Genomic DNA, 21692 nt, shown 5'->3' with positions numbered 1-21692 from the left:
CAAAGCCGATGGAGTCGGAATGTGCGAGAACGCTTCGGCAGAAAAAGTTGCGATTGAGGAGAATGTTGAGTTTAGGGTTTACCTCCGTCGATTTCATGGTGAGCTTAAACTAATAAGTTAAGTGATAAGAAGAGAAGAATAGAAGATAGCCCAACCAAAGTACCAAAGAGCCGAGTAATAGAACAAGGCCTGAAATCATATCAGGCCCAACATACTAAGTCAGCATACGTCTTATTAAAGAGCCCAGGTAATAGAACAAGGCCTGAAATCATATCAAGCCCAATATACCAAGTCAGCTGTCAGCATACGTCTAATAACCCTTCCCCACAAGTCTTGCCTTGTATTTGTCAAAATACAAAGCATTCACAAACGGACATAATCCATGCCAAACTCCTGCTTATAACCCTTCTCCACAAGCTTTGCCTTGTATTTGTCAAAATACAAAGTACTCTCAAACGAATAATTGATGCACAAGACACACTACTTCACAACATTCTCCACCACTTCATAGCAACCAAAAGGAATAGCAAACAAATCTACAACACATAACCAAAGCTCGTCAATAAGGATGGCCACTCATACTACCAAATTTCTCAAATTTAAATTTGAAAATTTGAATAGCATTCGTTGCACACACCGAATGATTAGAAAGCTGATTGAATCGTCTCAAGAGTGTGGGAAAGTAAAAAACCAATCAAATAAGAGGATTTCAAAATCATTCGCAGGGGACTTCCTCAGTCAATTAATTTGATTTGAAACCAAAAGGTTGTCAAATATCATAAGCGTAGTGACCAAAATTCATATGATCCCACTAAACCCTCAAACACGGGCCCAAGGCCAGTACTCTTGTACTTCACAGGTCCATTTGGCATCAAGGCACACTCGACATTCAAAACCGTAGCCCTTCAACTTCCGGACCCACATATCACGAGACCACAAATAAACAAGTCTTACGTCACTTCTGACACTAATGATGGACATCACGTCTAACATCAACTTTACCGTATGTAGGATGTCATTTCTTAACATGATTCAACTGACGCATAAAAGGATACGGCGTCACGACCCTACAACCGTCAAGGCGCCAAGACGACTCACACATCCATTATTGGACCCAACAGGTGACGTATCTTCAGGTATGATCTTGATCATATGATGTCAGATAATTTATGTATGCTTAGTTGATGCAGATAAGAGTTGGAATAGGAGTTGCTATGGGTCCAATTCAGAAGCCCATGAACTTGTCTCTAGAAGCCAAGCCCAGCCCGGCCCAAGCTGTAAACAAGAAGCAATAAATGCAACATGTATACCGGAGAAGATGACACTTTTGGATGATGAAACAAAGCTTCTTTACTTTCTGATGCATTGTGTGGTCGTGAGGCCCAAGGTTGTTTATTCCAAGTTGCAAGAAAGCCCAAAGCCCATCTAACTAAAAGCCCAATTGCTTCTCTCAGTGTCCATTTTGGTTAAAAAGAAAGACCTGGTAGACATGACCAGTAGCTGAGATATTTTGTTGAAATCTTAGTTGTTCGTAGTTTCTTCCTTAGTTCGGGGTCTTTACTTTCGGCACAAGTGCTCGATCGAGGGTTCTCCCCGTTGGTTTGTAATCTCTCTTTCATCTTGATTTTGTAAACTTCCTTCTTATTGTATTTAGGTTGTTAATTTCCGATGGACATGTATAAGTTTGTTGGAGATTAGTTTGTGTTGTTATACTGAGATGATGTTCCTGTTATGGTGCTAGAGCATGATGCTTGGAGACTTTAGACACGCTAGGGCGACCTTTATGGGTTGCTCAGCTTTTCTATTAGTTTTATGGTGATGCACATAACCTGTTCGACTAATGGTCTGAACCAGAATCTGCATCACTTCCATTTTAATTTATGTTATTATTGGTGTCTAGTAGCTGGGAGAGATTCACAGCCTTGTAATGAAGAGAAATTCTCCTCATTCTGGGAGTGATTTTCAGACTTCCTTTGTAACCTGTTTGTTGTCTATTGGAGCATTCCGTGAGTGATTCACGGTAGTGCTTGAAGCTGAGAGAGATACTTAGTCTTGGAAGAAGTCCTCAGACTTTTATGTTTGTATTTTGCTGTTGGTTTGGTCTTTGATGGTATTTGGATTCTTGTATTGTTAGATCTTTGAGAGCTGCTAATATATTCCTACTGTTAGTCCAATCCTTCCACTCTTTGGCCAACACGTATCCTACCTCCATACTCTCTAAACACCTACCCTGACACTCCCATCACTTTTCGCCTACAAACTTCGACACACTGACTTATATGTGACTTTACTCGCATATACTCTGAGATGGACCAAAAAGGACACGGGTTGGTGACATGACTTTCGAGTTGAGACTCACACAATTGCTAGCAGAGACATACTTTTCCGACCCCTCACTAAATACTCAATCAAAACACCATCTCCCGCCGGTCTCTAGTCCACGGTCACCTTTCTCATTCATTATATTGACTTCACCATCAGAGTCTCTACGATTGGGGCACCTCCCAATATGGTCTTAAAAATTCTCATGGTTGCTTTTGTTGTGAAGTTTGCAGGATTCGAAGGTGCAAACGAGCCTCCATATCATCAAGATTGACTTTTTAATGATTGTAGAAATTGTCCCTCCAAGAGGGTCTGCTGATTTTGTCTCATGGCCATCAAGAAGGTAATCATGGTATGGAAATGTAGTTTGAGGCTGCTGCATGATGGGCCAGGAGTTGCTGTTGGCAAATTGTTTTTTCGGGAGACTATGCTATGACTGTACGTGCTCAAATTATATCTGCGTGTATTTTCATGTGTATGTTGTGTCAGCAATACTAGCTATAAAAGTTGGACAATGGCGGATTAATTCTCTGGACACAGATACAGCAATGTCAATAGTCAGCAAAATTCATCAACAGAATATATAGAAGTTCAAAATCATTTTACATCACTCCTTGCTAATTTTGGGGGAACAGGAAGCCGCAGCAAAAAGATTAAAAAAAATGGTGAAATTGTCTTGTGTTTTAATTGTCTTCTTGTTAGCGAATAATCTCCTCGGGTGAGTTATGTTGGAGGTCGTATTGATGGGTGTGAGGGTTGTTTCCATGATCTTATGTTCCTTTAGAATGCAGTCGACATTTGAAAGGGGTTTGGAATGCTTGGACACTGAGTGGTTTGAGGCAATAAGGCAATACAGAAAGTGAACAACTAAAATGCAACTTCTGGGTAGTTAGATCTGGTATGATTACAACTTAATGGATCACAATTACCTTATATGCTTGTGCCATTCAATCAAAATCAATGTAAAGTATAACTAGCTGTAACCAAAGCTTTTCACAAAATGCATTAACCGATCACAATAACCTTATCTGCTCGTGCCATTCATTCAAACCTTATTATAGAACCAGCAGAAAGCTCACATATATATTTGTGTTCCACTACAATTTCCAGCAACTTAACAGAGTACAACATTACATCAAATTATCCAAACTCTTCATATATAAAATTACAGCAACTTAACTTAGCATAAAATTGCAACAGCAAACTTTATCAACTAAACAGCAACACCAGAGCTTTTCCACAGCATCATTCCTGCAATCATAACATTGAAGCAGAACATCGAAACAATTCTTAAAGAGGCACAACATTGAAGCAAAACATAAACAAAAAAAAAATCATTCCCTAAAATATCCAGAACCCACCAAGTCAGTGACAAAATAAGCAGCAACATTGAAAGGACTTTTTAAAGATCACAAACGGGGGGTTTAGTGACAAACAAATAATCATGTGTCAGTTATAAATTTACAAGATCATCTGCAATGAAGATTCTCAAGTAATTGGGGAAACTGGCCTGTTATACTGAAGAGATCATTAGGATCAGGGAACTAGCTGGAGCCCTAAAGTTAAAGCACAAAGTAGAAACTTATTATTAAGATGCTGGTTTTAATCCAAATCGTAGCTCTGAATGACTATTGCAAACCTGATATATGGGAGGGGTTTCGCAAACAGGTAAAGTCCAAACCTTTGCGGACAACTGATGGATGTCAACATTCTCCTCAATGGTCAAATTCTTCTGCTGAAGCATTCTGGCACATTCTAACTCTATCTCTTCCACTTGGGCTTTCTCAACATTCTCCTCAATGGCAACCTTGTTCTGCTGAAGCATTCTGACACATTCTAACTCCATCTCTTCCACTAATTGAGCTTTCTCAACATTCTCCTCAACCGCCAACTTCTTCTGCTGAAGCATTCTGACTCCATTTCTTCCATTTCGGCTTTCATTTTGTTCAGCCTCTTCTTCATGCGTTCCATTTTCGCCCTCTTCTTTGACCTTATTGCAGTCAGCTTCTCCATTGTAGCCTTCAGTTAGTTTTGTTTCAGGAGAACAGATGAGAATCAGCTTCTCCATTGTAGCCTTTTATGTTAGAGAGGTAAAAGGATATGTTAGAGAAGTAAAAGATCTGTATTTCACTCTATGTTGATTGTGTACAACATGCCTTTATATAGGAGTTGAAAAGAAAAGTAAGAAAAATAATGTCAATAAAGTAAATCAAAGATTTTGTTGATATCTTTGACAAATTCAAAGATTTTGTTGATTTGTCAAAGATATCATTGATATTTTGTTGATATCTTTGACATCCCCCCTCAAACTCAAGTTGGTGCAGTAGAAGTAAGCTTGAGTTTGGAAACTAAGTCTCTGAAACGACCTGGCAGGAGTGGCTTGGTGGAGAGATCAGCAGGTTGGTCAAGAGTAGATATTAAGCAGAGTTGAATAGTTCCCTGTGTGACATGCTGACGAGTAAAATGGCAATCAATCTCAATGTGTTTGGTACGCTCATGGTAAACATCATTGCACTTCTATTATCACAAAATAGAGGTGTAGGACTGGGAGATTGAACTCCCATATCTCCAAGAAGTCAACGAAGCCAAACAATTTCTTGAGTGGTAGTAGCAAGTGCACGATATTCAGCCTCCATGCTCGAACGAGCAACTGAAGTCTGCTTCTTGCTTCGCCAACAAATGAGAGAATCCCCTAACAAGATGCAAAAGCCAGTGGTTGATCGTCTATCAGTGGGATCACCAGCCCAATCGGAGTCAGAGTAGGCGCGCAACTCAAGTGAGGAAGCAGCAGAAAAATGAAGGCCATAATAAAGAGTTGCTTTGATATAACGCAATATATGAATGACTGCTTCATAGTGGGAAGAGCGAGGAGCTGACATGAATTGACTAACAACATGTACAGCATAGGCTATATCAGGGCGGGTGACAGTAAGATATATGAGACTACCAACCAATTGTCGATAGAGGGTGATATCACTGAGAGGAGTACCATCAGAAGGTTTAAGCTTGATATTAGGTTCCAGTGGAGTAGAAGTAATCTTACTATCTGTGAGACCTGCCCGAGCAAGTAAATCAGAAGAATACTTAACCTGAGATAAATAGTACCCGGTAGTGTCCGAGAGTACTTCAAGGCCAAGAAAGTAACTTAGAGAACCAAGATCCTTCATCTCAAATTGTTGTTGAAGATATTCCTTAAGATCAGTGATACCAGAATAATCATCTCCTGTAATAATCATGTCATCGACATAAATTAGTAGAAAAACACAGCCTAAGGCTGTCCGACGAACAAAGAATGTTGAGTCATAAGAACTGGATTGAAAACCACGTTGTTGAATAGTAGAGCTAAACTTGGCAAACCATGCGCGTGGAGCTTGTTTGAGGCCATATAAGGCACGACGAAGGCGACAGACTGTATTAGGGGGATGTGAATAGCCAGGAGGAGGTTTCATATAGACTTCTTCAGCAATATCACCATTGAGGAAGGCATTCTTCACATCCATCTGTGACAATGTTCAGCCTCTAGCAGCAGCAATAGCTAACAGACTGCGTACTGAAGTAAGATGAGCAACTGGAGCAAATGTCTCTTCATAATCAATGTCATACTCCTGAGTAAAGCCTTTAGCAACAAGACGGGCTTTGTATCGCTCAATAGAACCATCAGGCTTGGTTTTTATTTTGTAAACCCATTTGCAACCAATAGCAGACTTATCTGGTGGGAGAGAAACAAGATCCCAAGTATGAGATTACTCAAGTGCCTGCAATTCTTCAGACATAGCTTGTTGCCAAACAGGATTAGATTTGGCCTCCGAATAGAACTGAGGCTCATATAAGGTAAGAGTAGTGGCAAAACACTGAAAATCATGAAGTTTAATAGGAAGTTCTCTTACCCGGGTAGAGCGTCGAATAGTAGGGGAACTGGTAGTGTCTGCAGTAGATCCATCAGACAAGGAAGACAGTTCAGGAGCAGGCAAAGTAATTTGAGTGTCACCTGTATGAGACTCAGAGGGAGATGGCTCATTAGGAAATAGATCAACCATGTTAGCGGGAGAAGGAAGAGATAAGAAATGTGATACTGAGGAGAACAAAGTGTTTTCCAGAAATACGACATGACGAGAAATGCGAAGTCGTTTGGAGATAGGATCCCAACATCTATAACCTTTATGTTCTATCCCATACCCAAGAAAACAGCAAAGATGAGTACGAGGTTCTAATTTAGTGTGTTCATGTGGTTGAAGGAGAACAAAACAAACACATCCAAATACTTTGAGTAAATTGTAGTTAGGAACAGACCCATAAAGACGTTCATAAGGCGATTGATTACTAATGACTGATGAAGGAATCCGATTGATGGTAAACACAGCAGTGAGAGCTGCTTCACCCCAAAAACGTGCAGGACAAGAGGCAGAGATAAGAAGAGCCCGAACAGTATCTAATATGTGTCGATGTTTACGTTCGGCTCTTCCATTTTGTTGGGAAGTACCTGGACAAGAGCGCTGACAAATAGTGCCATGGTCATGTAAAATGGTTAAGAATTTAGAATCCTTATATTCCATGGCATTATCAGTGCGAAAAGTTTTAATAGGACATGAAAACTGAGTTTTAATCATCTGAGAAAATTCATGATAGATTGTAGTAAATTCAGAACGAGTTTTCATGAGATAGATCCATGTAAAACGAGAGTAATCATCGACAAAGATTACAAAATATTTGGATCCCCCCATAGAAGCAGTAGGAGAAGGTCTCCAAATGTCAGAGTGCACAAGGTCAAAAGGTGCATGAGAAACAGAATCACTATTATTGAACGATAAAGCAGATTGTTTAGCTAGAGGACAAGTTAAACAATCAAAATGATTATTAGAAACAATTCCCAAATGACTATGAGAAACAAGAGACTGAATACGACTAACAGAAGCATGACCCAATCGAGAATGCCAGAGACTCAAAGAGGAAGCTGGAACTGTGGATGCAGCGAACTGATGACACGGGAGAATAGGATGCAAAGGGTGCAAAGAGATGAGCTCATACAGTCACCCAACTTTACGGCCTGTCCCAAGTGTCTGTCCCGTCTTCGGATCCTGTACAGAACAGCCAGAAGGAGTAAAGAGAATATTAAGACCAAGTTCACATAACTGACCAACGGATAACAAGTTCAAAGTGAGTTGTGGAATAAGAAATGTATTGGACACTGATAGGTTTGGAGTAGATATGTGACCAATATGACTAGCTTTTATCCTTGAACCATTGGCAGTTTGTATAGATGGCAAATGAGAAGAAGAGTGTGTGGAAGTGAAAAGAGTAGAGTCAGCAGTCATATGATTGCAACATGCTGAGTCAAAGAACCATGATGATGATTTACCTGACACAGTGGTGGATGCTGAAATAGAATGGTTACCAGAGTTAAAAAGGAATTGACGAAGTAGTGACTCAAGATCACTGGTCAATTGAGTGGTTGTGGGTACATGTTCAGGACTCTCCTGTGCAGTATGATCAGTTGTGGCAGCGGAAAGATGTGTTCTGGAATGAGTGCCCTGAGTTGATCCACCTTTGCTGGGACAATCTTGTTCATAGTGTCTGAGGAGTGGCAAGTACTGTGTCGAGATGTCGTGGTTGACGGATTGAGAGCCGTGTTTCTTCAGAAACAAGATCATCAAGGGCTTGATCAAGAGTGGGTAATGGCTTCTGATGAAGTAAGGCTGCACGAGTAGGCTCAAAAATATCTTGTAAGGCCATAAGAAATTGAATCAGCCGGCGATGGTATTTATATGTGGTAAAAGCTTTGACATCTTCAGTATTCTTCCAGACTGGTTCAGTAGGAGTGAGTTGATCCCAGAGAAACTGCATTTGAGAGTGAAAGTCAGTGACAGTTTGTCCGGATTGTTGACGTAGCTGATTGAGATTCTGAATTATCTGATATTGATGAGAGAGATCGGTGGCAGTGTAACGATGAGCAAGATAATCCCAGAGAGTTTTGGCAGTATCAAATCGACCAAAGTGAAGATTGATGGAGGATACTGAAGTATTACGAAACCAAGTGATGATTTGATGATTTTTGCTATCCCAAGTTTCTAAACGTTCAGCAAACTTATCATCAGCTTCATCTTTGGACTGTGTAAGTAGAATGAAATCACCAGTGACATATCACCAAAGTCTCCTACCCTTGAGAAAGCTGCACATGGCTTGTGCCCATAAAACGTAGTTACGCCCATCTAACACAATGTTGATGGGTTGAGAGATATCTGACTTGTCCATAAATGCAATAAACAGGTGGAAAAATAACAACCAGATCAAGGAATGACGAAAGAAAGGACTGCAGTAGGCAAGAAAGATGAAATAGAATTTGAAGGTGAGAAACTGATATGAAATAGGACAGTGATTACCAAGGCTTCGATACCATGTTAGAGAGGTAAAAGGATATGTTAGAGAAGTAAAAGATCTGTATTTCACTCTATGTTGATTGTGTACAACATGCCTTTATATAGGAGTTGAAAAGAAAAGTAAGAAAAATAATGTCAATAAAGTAAATCAAAGATTTTGTTGATATATTTGACAAATTCAAAGATTTTGTTGATTTGTCAAAGATATCATTGATATTTTGTTGATATCTTTGACAATAATTACAACCCCATAGAGGATAAATTCATGCGAGCCCGTGACTTAGAACGGATAATATATTTAATGTGTTTAAACTGAGAATTTCAACGGATTCTGCAGTGTTCTCTTTGATCATTGGATTGAGTCATATTGCTTAAGACCTATTTATATAATTTAGAATCTAGAAACATATAATCAGTAAATTATAAATAATAATAAATAGGGAAAAATATTACAATGGATCTCAATCCATCAATGAACAATCTAGCTAACCTAATTATTAGTATTATCTCTTAATGACTCATCGATCATTGCCATTGTTGTGCCCAGAAAAAAGAGATTACTAATGGAAAATTGAAGGCAAGCATAAAACGTTTGAGAGCTGAAATGGTAGAGATCGGTGAAGAACAAAAGAGAATCAAAGAGGGACAGACACAAGTTAGAATCAAATATCAAGAGCTAAAGGCAGAAAAAGCGCAACCCAAGATGGAGACCAATCTCATCTCACAGCAGAGCCTCGGTATCCAACAACGTCTCATTCTACTCTTCAAAATCTTCAAAGCAAAATTTTTAACAAAGATTTTGCAAATGTAGCTCAACTCACTAATTAGTCTCTCCGGTGAGTGTGTGTGTATGTGTATATATATTCTCAGCGCAGCTCAGCTCAATGAAATCGAGGGAGATCGAGTTGGATGTCAACATTCTCCTCAATGGCCAACTTGTTCTGCTGAAGCATTCTGGCACATTGTGACTCTATCTCTTACCACTTGGGCTTTCATTTGGCCATTTTCTGTGTCACCACTGTCCACTGACATGGCCGACCCCGTGGCGTGATTACCTGTTTAAAAGACTAAATTTCTAATATTGAAGACCTGAGTAAACAGATATATATTGTACAACATGAAGTGAAGAATAGGAATGAAGAAAAGAGGTCAATATATATATGCCTGGATAGTCATTTCGTTCTGTTATTGTTTCTAGGCAGGTTTTGTTGCGCTCTTTTATCGCTACTTATACTCGTCTTCAAGGGATCGTACTCATCAAAAACATAAGTAGAGGAGATGCCTTATTAATAGATTGGGAAAAGTCAAATCGACAGAGGGTTACTTACAGGGACGTAGTCAGGAATTTCAATGAGGGGCACCCAAATTTTTTTTTCGGCTATATATATATATATATATATTATTTTATATTATTAAAAATTGACAAATAACAAACAAAATAAAATATCTTTTACAATCATTAGCTCTAATTAGTGACCATGAAATAGTAAAGGAAGTAGCTACAATTTACCTATAATTAACTTTATTTTTCCAATTGAATCTGTGGTCAACAGCTTAAAGGAACCAACTCTTGAGATTTGAGAGAAATAGTTTGTCTAAAAGGCTAAAATAGGCAAATCACAAAAATGAAGGCACAAAATAGGAAAATGAAAAAAATGAAGATAATATATTAATATATAGGCATGCTGCCGTGAGAATAGAACTTGGGTGGCATGCTAAATTATCAAGGTAATAACCACTGAGCAAAATTTATTGGTACTGTAAACGTATCTGTCTATCAGTTACTTGTCTTCCAAACTTGGAAGGAAAGTCCTACTCTCCACACGAGTCCCATTGTTTATTACAGTCGCGCGTTTTTTTTTACGATTGGTAGCACAAAACTACATCGTTTAGGTGTGGTTTTGTTGGGGTGTATTGGTGGTCGTTCGATTTTCTGACACTGGCCTTTCATCATCACCGTTCAAATTGATGCATGCACATTGAATCGCGACAGGTGTTTACTCCTATGTCGTCTTCTCTATTGTTCATTCCTCTCTTTCATCTGCACGATTCACCCCCTCCTTCCACACCTCTGTGTTCGGTTCCATTTCGCAGTTGATTCTGTTTACCAATTTGCATCTAAATCACACACATGTTCGGAACACCTCTGTCCAGTGATCACCATCGACTTCGATACCACTTGTTAGGGAGAATACCGAGTTTATAGATGAGAATTCACGTGCACCTTCATACATTTATACGCACCCATATGCTCGTACAAGCTAACAGACATGTTTGGAACCCATATGCACCGAAAAGGGTAATCTATTAGGTTTTGGGTCTATCCAGGTATATAAACCACTTTTTTTTTTTATTATTATGAGACTCCAGTCACTTGTGAACTCAAAACATATTGGACAAGATTAATGTTTGATAAGCCATGTAGTTATGCTATTCATCCTAGCAATTGGGATCCCAGTGATTCTAATTGCTGAGGTGTATGGACCAGATTTAAAGTACATGTAGAACCCATTACATGCTCTTTAAATCTGATCCATACACTTTAACAATAGGGATTACTGGAATCCCAATTGCTTGGACGAATATATTTTTCATAAGTCGTATATGTATAACTAAGCACCCACTAAATAATACAGAGCAGTACATGCATGTGGGTGCATGTGGACCACTATATAGGGCACTAAATAATACAGAATAATATAATATAATGTATTGGGTTTTAACCGTGGGCTCAAAAAGCTAATCTGAGAGAGATATGTGGTGGACAGCCAGCCGACCGACCTATCTCTCTTTCCATCATCAAGGGAATTGCAAGTATTCGCGCGACATCGTGCGAAATATACATCTTGCATGTTTTTCTCTCTCTTTCTCTATACATACATGTGTGTGCTTTCTGTTTTTCTTATCTGACTAAGATCTTCTTTCCACAATTAATCCCATCTTAATTAGTTTCTTTTGCAGTTAATTAATGGCGTGCCCTGGTTCATCATCAGATCTCTATGAAGAAACTGAAGGGGTAAAGTTCTGGGAAGGTTATAGTACTGATGATCTTCTAGTCTATAATCCGTGTAATCCGTGTAAGTGTTTTATTACTGTCTCTGTGTTAAACGCAGTTTATTCTGTTAGTAGCTAATGCTCCTTTTGGTAGTAAAATTAACCATAAAAAGGAAAAGATAGCTAAGAATTGTCGCTAATTGCTCTAAGATATGGATTTTTTAAGTTGCAGATTCAGAGGTTGACTCAATTAATATTCGGATCTTAGTGTTTGATTCTGAAATGGGTGTTCTTGCGCTGCTTTTGTTCTGTTTGCGACTCTGTTTTAATCTAGTTCAACCTTATGAATGTTGCAGATAATACCGGATTGGATCTTACTGTATCGCAAAAGGATCTCCCTTGGCAAAATCAAGGTACATACTATGTTTAGATGTATGTGTCTATATATATATATATATATATATATATATATATATATATATATATATATATATATATATATATATATATATATATATCCAATGTTTAGGACAACCTATCAAAACGAAGCTCCCACCTCTCACAAATCTTTACCGACCAGCCATAACCTAAATCATGCCAGAAATTGGCTGGAAATTGAGATGGAAGTCGCGGCACTGCCGCCTCTTCCCTTCGTCTATCCAGCCAACTCTGACGTCCTCTCCGACCACCGACGGTACCATTCGACTCATCTAGACGAGGCACACCTTGCCCAACCACTTTCAGGCCTAAAAAGTCGTCAGAATCCGACATCCCATGTACGACTCAAATGGGTCAAATTTTGTGTTCTAATTTTCTTTTCAACTTTAATCCTAGACATTGATTAGATCTAATGATTGAGATAAGACGTCTCTTTATAGGAGAATTCTCATGTACACACATACACACATATATAGAGGAATTATCTTATAAGATCTTAAAATGAGGTCATGTTGCAAGCCAATTAGTATCTATCTTACTAAGGATACTCTACAGAGCTAAATGAAACTTATCGAACTTCACAAAGTCAGTTGAATCACCAACCACTACAAGAATTAGCACCAACGGAAGCTGGGACGAGTAATTCAGTCCGCAAGCGCAGGGGTAAGAATCCATCTCTTCCACCTCCTTCCAGGAACTCTGGAAAAACTCTAGTATCCAATGAGAAAAAGAGAGAAATCGACAAACGATATCGAGAGAAATGCAAGGTAAATGTTGATTTCTTTTTCTCATATCAATGCTCCATGCATGCCTTTTGGTTTTTCTTCATCATCAAATTTGCTTCATTTATTTATTTATTTATTTTTTTGGTGTAGGAAAGCAAAAAGAACATGAAAGGGCTGTTGGATCTGCTTGGTGGGGAAAATGAAATTTTGCATAATGAGAATAGGAATTTGATGATGGAAAAAGAATCCATAAACAAGAGCTTGCAATCGGCAGAAACAGAGACAAAGTACCTGAACATTGAAATTCGCAAGTTGGAGAGTAACATGACCAACCAACAAGTTTTCGTTGATTCATTCTTAAAGAAATTCGAAGTACAATTCCTCTCCCTCCCGGAATATATAACACCAATACATATTTCTTATTGCAATGTTAGCCATATTTCCAGCGTGGATGTGATTTGCAAGTACTTGTTTTCATGTTTTGTGAAGTTTGGTTAGTCATTGTTCGTGCTAATGCTGTGATTAACAAAAGAAGTTTTGGTTGGAATATTGAATTATGTTGAGTTTTGTTAACTCCCACATTCAGCAGTTTTGACATTATTTCTTGCCATGAGAATTCTCGGTTACCATAAAAAAATTAATGATGTGATTTACGAGTTTAGGGCTTATGAATTTGTGCTGATTGTTGTTTAATTCTTTTGACAGGATGATGTGTCGAACAATGTGAATCACCAGCTTGAAATAACAAAGCTTCAGAATGAGATCATGATATTAAGACAAACTAATTGGGATGATTGGTTGATGGGCAAAGTACAACTCGTACAAGACATTGGGAATTTGGAGCATGAGAATAAGGTACTCAGAATTCAAGTTGCTGCACTATGTGAGAAAATTCACAATGATCTTGACACAAAACCATGTATTTTTTGAACTTTCAATTTCAAGTTATTACAATTATTGTTCATCATTATATTGTTTGTATTGAATTATGCACTCAATCAAGACAATTGTGATTTTTCTGTTGTATTTCAATTTTATATATCAATATATGATAAGTTTTACCTTTTCTCCAATATTATGAAAGGTTGGAATGTGGTCCTAGGGGTGTCCATTCGGTTTTCGGATCGGTTTTTAACCAAAATTGAAATGTCCAAATTGATTCGGTTATGATGTTTTAGAATCCATAACCGAACCATATATGTTCGGATAACCAAACCAAAATAACATATTTTTCGGATAAGATCGGATCGGTTTTCGGTTTTCGAATAAATGAAAAAAGTATGAATAAATCTCAAATAGAGTGAGAAAATAATCAATGATCGACTCCAACTTCATCTAACAAAGATTGATAAAAATTCATGATAATGATAATAAATATATTATCTCATCACAATTAAAGAAAAATAAATTTACAAGACTGAGAGAAATAATAAGATCAAAAAAAGAAAGAAAACACACATGAAGATGTTTCCCCCACTTTCGTTTTATCAATAATCAATCTTAAGGTATATGAATTTTAAAATGATAAAGCCACCATGAGTTTCAACTAATCAATCTTAATTTTTAATTTGTGTAATTATTAATCAGAGTTTTACAAATACTACTTGGCATCCAATAGTCCCATATCACAATATGTAACTTATATATATATATAATATATAATATATATATATATATAATATGATATATATAATATATAACATATATATTTATTAATATTATTTGTTTTTTTTTGTTATAACCATAATCGTAACAGAAAAAAACATAACCGCAAAAATATCCAAAAATTTACTAAAATCATAACCATATCCGAATCAAATAATCACAGTTACGGATCGATTTCTCGATTGTGGATCGATTGTGAACACCCCTATGTGGTATAACAACCACCTTACTTACCATTCTAAGAGGTTTCAGCACCATTTGCACTTGACCTGTCAAGTCTTTATTTAATGCATCAAAATTAATTATTCTAAGTTTCTAACTTACTATATAATCAAGAATATTGAAATTACAAGCACAACACTATTTAGACTCAACGTTTATAGGTGCTATTTGGTGAACAATTTGAACCAGCATATAACATACATACTATTTGTTCAACCAAACATTCATTTGAATATAACATATATGCTACAATTTACTTAGTATTTGGCAAATGCTACTCAAACCAACAATTTCAAAAGTTAGCATTTGTGAATTTTAACCAAAATATTAAGAAATACATCTCTCACTTGAGAAAATTGATTGTGTACCTTTACATGTAATGTATCACAGGACCACATTGCATTTTCGACAATTTACTATTGGAACTAAATCAGTATTTCATAATTGTGAGAGAAAAGAAAATCACATAAACTCACACACGACCGGCCCGTGCGTAAAGCAGTCCAAACTAGGGCTTTGGGCACCAAAGCAGCATAATTTAAAAAAAAAAAAGTTATTTATACCCATCCCATTAAGCGAGTGGCCTATCCCAAAATCAACCCAAAAAAAAAAAAAAAACTAGTTCCTTCCCCTTCTTCTCAGGTTTCAACATGCACACATACCGCCCTCTGTTTTGAATTTGGGTGTCACTTAGCATTCGCCTCTGTTTTAACCAATGCCTGCACCTCTGTTTCCATTCTTGACCTAACAAATTTCTTGTTCAGGTGCCTACTTACAAGCCTGAACCCGAGATCGGGAGGCCGAGGCTGATACTATTGGTCTTCAATCATCACTGCTTCCAATCAGACCTATCCCTTACACTTATAGTTATCAAATGTTAGGGATCCTAGTCATCCCAGTAATGAATCTTATCCCTTGATTGATGTAAGTGTATGAGCCCACAAAACTTGGTGATTAAATGAGAGAGTGACACATCTTTTACTGGGATAACTGAGATCTCTATCACTTTTGTATAGTTATAGGTACCCCTCACATCTACTTACGAAGGACTGCGAATAAACGAGAAGCTGAACTTTATTTTCCCTCTCTTTTCTAGCCTTGGTTGTGAAATAAGGACGAGCTCTCTGATGAACAACCATATGTCCGTTTTGTTTGAATAGTTCCCATGCCATGGACATGATTGGTGAGGAGGCTGTGACTGTCCACCTAATTATTCTGAACTACCAAATCCACGAATTATTTAATTAATAAAATAAAACTTCTTAACAAAGAATTAATAATTTGATTTAAAACTTCTGATACAATTTATCCCGCGGCACGCTCTCCCTCGCGCGACTGATGTACCACATCGCGCGACACTTGCAGAATTCCTTTAACAAAGCCAAGTGGACAACCGACTCCAAACCAAATCCTGGCGTTCTTTAGGCATCAATAATTCTCAAAAGTAGGGACAAAACGTGCGCGCGCCTCTCAATTCAATTCGTTCGTAACTTTTGTCTTCAGGAAGCAACGGTAATATTCAGCATTCTTGTTACGCATTCACCATTACATATGTTATACATCCATTCATTTATTATATATGCTTAGCCGCTGATGCACATCTACTTCAGAACCATGAAGCCTTCACGATTGCTTAGTTTGAGATCTTCTGCTCCACGCAATACAAGTCTCAAATTACGTTGCAGAAAATCGGTATTTAATTCAATTAAATGTTGTTGTTCTGCAGCATTAATGCATTCTCTTCTATGTATTAGTCAGATATGTAATTGTTTTGTGTTTTGCATTTTTTTTTTTTTCTTTTTTGGGTTTGTTCCGTTACATTACAGCATGTGCAGAGGAGTAAAATAAAGAGGAAAATACGGCGATTAAGAGCAGAGATGGCGGAGATTAGCAAAGAGCAAAGATGTATTAGAGAGGGTCAAAGGAGAGTGAGAGAGAGGTTTGAGGAGATACAGTCACAGCGCGAGAAGCTCTGGCAGGAAACAGAGCTGATTGCAAAGAATAGCATTGGCATCCAAATGAAGCTAAATTTGATGTCCGGAATCATGAAAGCAAGAACTCAAAATGACTCTGCTCTGGTTGCCCGACTTACCTGCTCTCTACGGTTGGTTTTCTCTTGCTAGCTTCCTATAAGCTTTCTCATTCACAATGTCCACTTCCAGTTTTATTTAACGTTAGGCATACACATGTGATTATAGTGTCATATCAATTACGTACGTGAGAAAAACATTAAGTGGTTAATGTACAAGAATGCATAAGCATGTTGATCTAAGACTAGTGGCAAAGTATTTACATAGAAAACCGATTAATATGATTGAAAAGCCACGTTCTCAGAATCGCGTGAAATTTGATTGAGAGACTCGTTTTCTTTGTAAATAAGTCGCCACTAGTCCTACATCACATGCACGGAGGTGTGCATGAGTAATCTCCGATCATATCTCCCAAAGCATTTAATAGCATGAATGGAAATAGTTTACATGTTATAGTTGAAATCAAAAGATGTCTAGGCATTACTGCATATGACTTCCCTTCAAAGAATGAATTTGATCATACTGCTTACAACATTACTTACATATATGCATCCTCTCATTGGCAGGGAATTGATATCCAAGCCAAACCAATATTGAGAATTGCTTTGACGACTTGTGAGTTGTGATGGTCACTCTTGAGGCATCTTATGGATATCTAGCATGTGTTGGCAGAAGCGTGCGCTTAATATAAAAGATTGCTGTGAGACTATCATGTCATATCAAACAATTGTATGATCGAATTTGATTTAGTAAGAAATGTGAAGGACTATTATTGTATTGGAATATCGTATTAAATTGTGATAGCTTTCTTTAGCATTTTAAAGTAAAGTCCTTCGGAATTTTCAACTAAAGTCTTTTCACAAGATGAGAAAACACTTCAGCATTAAACTAAAATGATGAAAAATCAAAGTAAATGTAAATAGTTATTAAAAAGTAACTTGTGTTTTTGGGGAAGAAAAAAAAGAGTAACCTGTTGAAAACCGAAAATGATAAACATCTCAGCTATTGGTATCCCACCTGTTGAGCTGGACTCATAAGATCCAAAAGTGAATTCATAAGTTTCACATGTCCCACATGATGCATATGAAATTCTATACGTACAACTTAACAACTGAAAAAATTGAAATACCAACAGCTGAGATCTCTATCATAATTGTTTGAGAAACAAAAGTAACTCATGTAACTGCTTCAAATTTTTAAAGTAAAAAAAAAGTACTTATGATGCCTTACAAGGCATTCCAACCCTTCTATCAAGCAGACTAGCAGAGCCTAAGAAAAATAGAAAAATAAAATGCAGGAATTAGAAGGTAGGGGTCACCATTTGGTCTGTGGGCCAAAGTCTGGTCTGGGCCCGAAATTATAGGCAGCCAAGCAGCTGATGCATAATAGAGCTCTCATGTCTTCTATTGTGGAGCTAAGAGCTCTTAGCAAAACATAACCAAAATAAATAACAGACATGATTTCAGTTGAGTCAGAACAATATTCTTCATATGATGTGTTATAAACATTAGTTAAACCATGGACCTTGTTTTGGTTTCGAGTCCTTGTGAGGGCCCAACAGTCGGTCCTGGATTCTTTTGTGGGCTTCTGTTTCAGAGTAATGACAAGGCCCAGGCCTGGTATTAAAGCCTGTTAGCTCTCTATGAAGTGCACGCGCAAAATTAGTTCTGGAAAAACTCTCTGAGGTCCAGAGAGATGAAGTTTATAGTCAACCTTTGCCTCACAGATAGCTTTCTTTTTGGAAAATGACATATTAATATCTTTTTCAAAACTGTTACACATCTAGGTCCACTCCAAAAAAACTTTACTCTTCATAAGTCTATTTTTATTTTTTATAATATTTAAATAATTTAAATTTTATCTTATTCCTTTTTTGTTATTTTTCAAAGAGGATTAGATCTAATATAAATTTCTCTCTTGTTATATGTTATATCTCTCTTATCTCACTACATATTCTCTCTCTACTACATCTCCCTCTTATCACAATAACTATCTCTCTCCTACTGAATCTCTCTCTCTCTCTACTACATCTCTCTCTACTATGTCTTTCTCTCTCTCTCTCTCTCTCATCTCTTTTTGTGGCTATCGTTTTAGTCCAAATATGACTGGACATTATGCGTCTCTATGAGGAGAGTCTAATGGTGATGGTGGTATTGCAAATTGTGGTCGAAATCGACTGAATCTGAAGTTTTTTTTTCAAATTATAACACTGGCCGACCAATGTTACTATTTTAAAATAGTAACATTGGTAACACTGGGTGACTAATGCTACTATTTTGAAATAGTAACATTGACTGACCAATGTTACTATTTTAAAACGGCCATATCCGGTGATAGTTTTGGGTCGTACCTGACTGGGCATTGTGCATCTCAGTGAGGGGATTCTAATGGTAGTGGTGGTATGGCGAATCGCCGCTAAAATCGACCAGATATAGTAACATTAGTAACACTAGCCGATCAATGTGACTGTTTTGAAACAGTAACATTGACCAATGTTACTGTTTAAAACGGCCATATCCGGTGGCCGTTTTGGGCCATACCTGGCTGGGCATTGTGTGCTTCAATGAGGAGAGTCCAACTATGATGATGGTATGACGAACCGCCATCGAAATCGATCGAGTCTGAAGTTTTTTTTCCAAATAATAACATTGGGCGAGATGGATTTATTACCAAAAGTTGTCTTCCCCCATTCCCAAATCGTAGCAATAAAGCATATCACAATTTCAACTCTCAACTGTCAAGTAGCCAAGTCAAGGGACACATGGGTAGGACCTACGTGAGACATGGGTTAAATGTCCAACATGATTTGGTGTGCCACTGCAGCACCATATCACGGCTCCTCTCTCTAACATAATGAGATAGTGAGAGACAGAGGGTCCTCTCTGACTCTCTTCTGGACAAAAAGTGATGCATTGAGAATTGACAGTAGAATGATATCTCTCATGATTGGCCTTCTGAGTTTGAGAGGCAGCAGTGAGCAATACCTGCACTCTGGCAAACCCCATTCATACTCTAAGAAGAGAGGAGAGAGAGAAAGAGAGAGAATAGAAGAGGAGGAGTGTAGGTGTTGTGGGAGGAAGAAGATAAGGGTAAAAATGTAATTAGCATATTAGTGGTACCTTAGAGGGATAAAGTTTTTTGGACTGGACTTAAGTGTCCAAAAGTTTCACAAGTGGTACCGGCTTGAAATTTTCCCCTTTCTTTTCCAAAATTATTATTATTATTATATACATATATATAATACATATATTAAATAGTCAAAGTCGGGCCCAACTCAAAGGCTCGAAGCCCGAGGCCCGACCCAGAGGCCAAAGCCTTAGAGGCTGGGCCGATCCTCATTTTGAGGGCTAGACCTGACCTAAAGCCCGATTTAAGCCTAGGTCAGCAGTGACGAAACCATGAATTTTGATCATTGGGGGCACAAAGGTAGCGCGGGAGTGTAGGGCAATTCCCCCATAATTTTTTTGGGGGTTTTTTTTATGTAATGTATTTACGAATATAGACTGGAAACAAAAAAGAACACATTTTAGAATTAAAAGTAAGAAGAAAATATATTGTAATTTATCACAATTGTTTTTCACGAATTTTTATATTTTGAAAATGTGATATTACAACATCAACAATAGTTCCAAACAACTATTTTTCTATATATCTTTATTTAGAGTCCCCTCTCTCTCTCGAAAAGAAAGAAAAAATTAGAAAACTTTGGGAGAGGAGGAGGAGGCGCCTCCTCCTCTCCCCGCCCCCTCCCCCTCCCCCTCCCCCTCCCCTTATCCTCTTTTGCCCTTTTTTCCTCCCCTCACCCTTCTCCTTCTCCTTTCCTCTCTCTTTTCTCCCTGCCTCCATCTACCCTTCTCTGTTTCTCTCCCCCTCTTCTTTCCTCTTCTTTTCGTCCTATGAGTTAGATCGGCCATTTCTTCACCCAAATATGTTTTATTTTGTTATGTTTTTGTGTTTGAATAAGGATTTCGCAGGTTTTTCTTCTCCAGATTTTGATCTCCTCCATCTATCGCAGATCTTCGATCATTGACGTTCTCGGTGCTTCGACGACATAAATTTGGATTTTTAGTGATGAGATTTTTAGATTTGAGGAAGTTTGGCCTCTCTTGTAGATCCAAGTTGTAATCTGTGTTTTTTTTTCTGTTTAGTATTTGTTACCCGTCTTAGCCCGATAGAGTCGACCCGTTGGACAGTGGTTCGGCGGTGTGTGATGTAATCCAATGTTGTACAGCAATGCCTGGCGATATCTGGTTTATGTTTTATTACTTTGTTCTTTTTTTTTAGTCATTAGGTTGTATTCCACCTTTATGGTGGCCCTGAGTGCCTACGGGCCTCAGTTACTCAATTTATTGGGTAACCTAATACAATGAGGTCTATGACATTCTTTTCAAAAAAAAAAAGAAAACTCGTTTTCTATATAACATACAAGACAATCATAAAAAATTGATCACTCATTCGATTACAAAGTAAAAGGCAGTTGAGCTTGACAATGTAAAGGGCACACAATATAGTTGGGTTAGAGATTAAGGGGCTTCAGAATTGGGCTTGACAAGGTAAAGAGAACACAATAGAGTGGGGTTAGGGGTTGTGACTTAGGAAGATTGGGTCAAAGTTACTTAGTGGGCTTTAGTAAACTGGGGGCCCTATTTTTTTTTTTAACTGAGGGCTTATGTATGAAATCGTCAAGAACACATGTATATTTAGTGAAATTTTCAAAAGCCACTAGGGGCCCGTGCCCTCGATCCGTAAGGCATAGGTCTGCCTCTGCAGGCCGGGTTGGCCCGATGCCGACCCCTATCGGAAGGTATAAAGTCGGAGATGACAGGGATCATTGAGGAAAAGAAAATGCATAGACTAGGAAGAGCGAAGCTAGAGAAGGGAATAGAACTAATATGAAAGCAGAGTGCCACAATCCGTGTTCA

General features: G+C 37.9%; 2 protein-coding genes and 1 long non-coding RNA gene across 6 annotated transcripts; all 3 read left to right on the top strand.

Annotated features, from left to right (window-relative positions):
- The first annotated feature begins 1470 nt into the window (after nt 1-1470).
- Nucleotides 1471-2927, top strand: LOC119989512. Of its 2 annotated transcripts, none has more exons than XR_005465821.1 (2): nt 1471-1599; nt 2556-2927. It is a non-coding gene; the product is annotated as an uncharacterized LOC119989512 (long non-coding RNA). The 2 variants fall into 2 exon arrangements; XR_005465822.1 differs by having other exon boundaries at nt 1475-1599; nt 2549-2927.
- An 8503-nt stretch (nt 2928-11430) lies between these two features.
- Nucleotides 11431-13926, top strand: LOC119990092. 2 transcript variants are annotated; one of them, XM_038835916.1, is made up of 6 exons: nt 11431-11548; nt 11658-11773; nt 12047-12103; nt 12684-12895; nt 13004-13225; nt 13559-13926. In XM_038835916.1, the coding sequence occupies exons 2-6, from the start codon at nt 11665-11667 to the stop codon at nt 13781-13783; spliced, it is 825 nt and encodes a 274-aa protein (XP_038691844.1). In that variant the 5' UTR covers nt 11431-11548; nt 11658-11664; the 3' UTR covers nt 13784-13926. The 2 variants fall into 2 exon arrangements, with proteins under 2 accessions (XP_038691844.1, XP_038691845.1); XM_038835917.1 differs by lacking the exon at nt 11431-11548 and having other exon boundaries at nt 11577-11764.
- A 2231-nt stretch (nt 13927-16157) lies between these two features.
- Nucleotides 16158-17571, top strand: LOC119990097. Of its 2 annotated transcripts, XM_038835932.1 has the most exons (4): nt 16158-16252; nt 16351-16432; nt 16567-16844; nt 17337-17571. In XM_038835932.1, the coding sequence occupies exons 2-4, from the start codon at nt 16355-16357 to the stop codon at nt 17365-17367; spliced, it is 387 nt and encodes a 128-aa protein (XP_038691860.1). In that variant the 5' UTR covers nt 16158-16252; nt 16351-16354; the 3' UTR covers nt 17368-17571. The 2 variants fall into 2 exon arrangements, with proteins under 2 accessions (XP_038691860.1, XP_038691859.1); XM_038835931.1 differs by lacking the exon at nt 16158-16252 and having other exon boundaries at nt 16292-16432.
- Nucleotides 17572-21692: the final 4121 nt, after the last annotated feature.

Source organism: Tripterygium wilfordii, chromosome 21 (assembly GCF_013401445.1).
Source record: "Tripterygium wilfordii isolate XIE 37 chromosome 21, ASM1340144v1, whole genome shotgun sequence".
NCBI lineage: Eukaryota > Viridiplantae > Streptophyta > Magnoliopsida > Celastrales > Celastraceae > Tripterygium > Tripterygium wilfordii.
This window is presented reverse-complemented; position numbering and strand designations above follow the sequence as displayed.

What these genes read in the sequence shown, in the direction of transcription:
- LOC119990097 (XM_038835931.1), top strand. Translation starts at nt 16,334, where the DNA reads ATGCACATCTACTTCAGAACCATGAAGCCTTCACGATTGCTTAGTTTG. An exon ending in AATTACGTTGCAGAAAATCG is followed by an intron (nt 16,433 to 16,566) that starts GTATTTAATTCA and finishes GTTACATTACAG; the next exon opens with CATGTGCAGAGGAGTAAAAT. An exon ending in CGACTTACCTGCTCTCTACG is followed by an intron (nt 16,845 to 17,336) that starts GTTGGTTTTCTC and finishes TCTCATTGGCAG; the next exon opens with GGAATTGATATCCAAGCCAA.
- LOC119990092 (XM_038835916.1), top strand. Translation starts at nt 11,665, where the DNA reads ATGGCGTGCCCTGGTTCATCATCAGATCTCTATGAAGAAACTGAAGGG. An exon ending in TCTCCCTTGGCAAAATCAAG is followed by an intron (nt 12,104 to 12,683) that starts GTACATACTATG and finishes GATACTCTACAG; the next exon opens with AGCTAAATGAAACTTATCGA. An exon ending in CATTCTTAAAGAAATTCGAA is followed by an intron (nt 13,226 to 13,558) that starts GTACAATTCCTC and finishes TTCTTTTGACAG; the next exon opens with GATGATGTGTCGAACAATGT.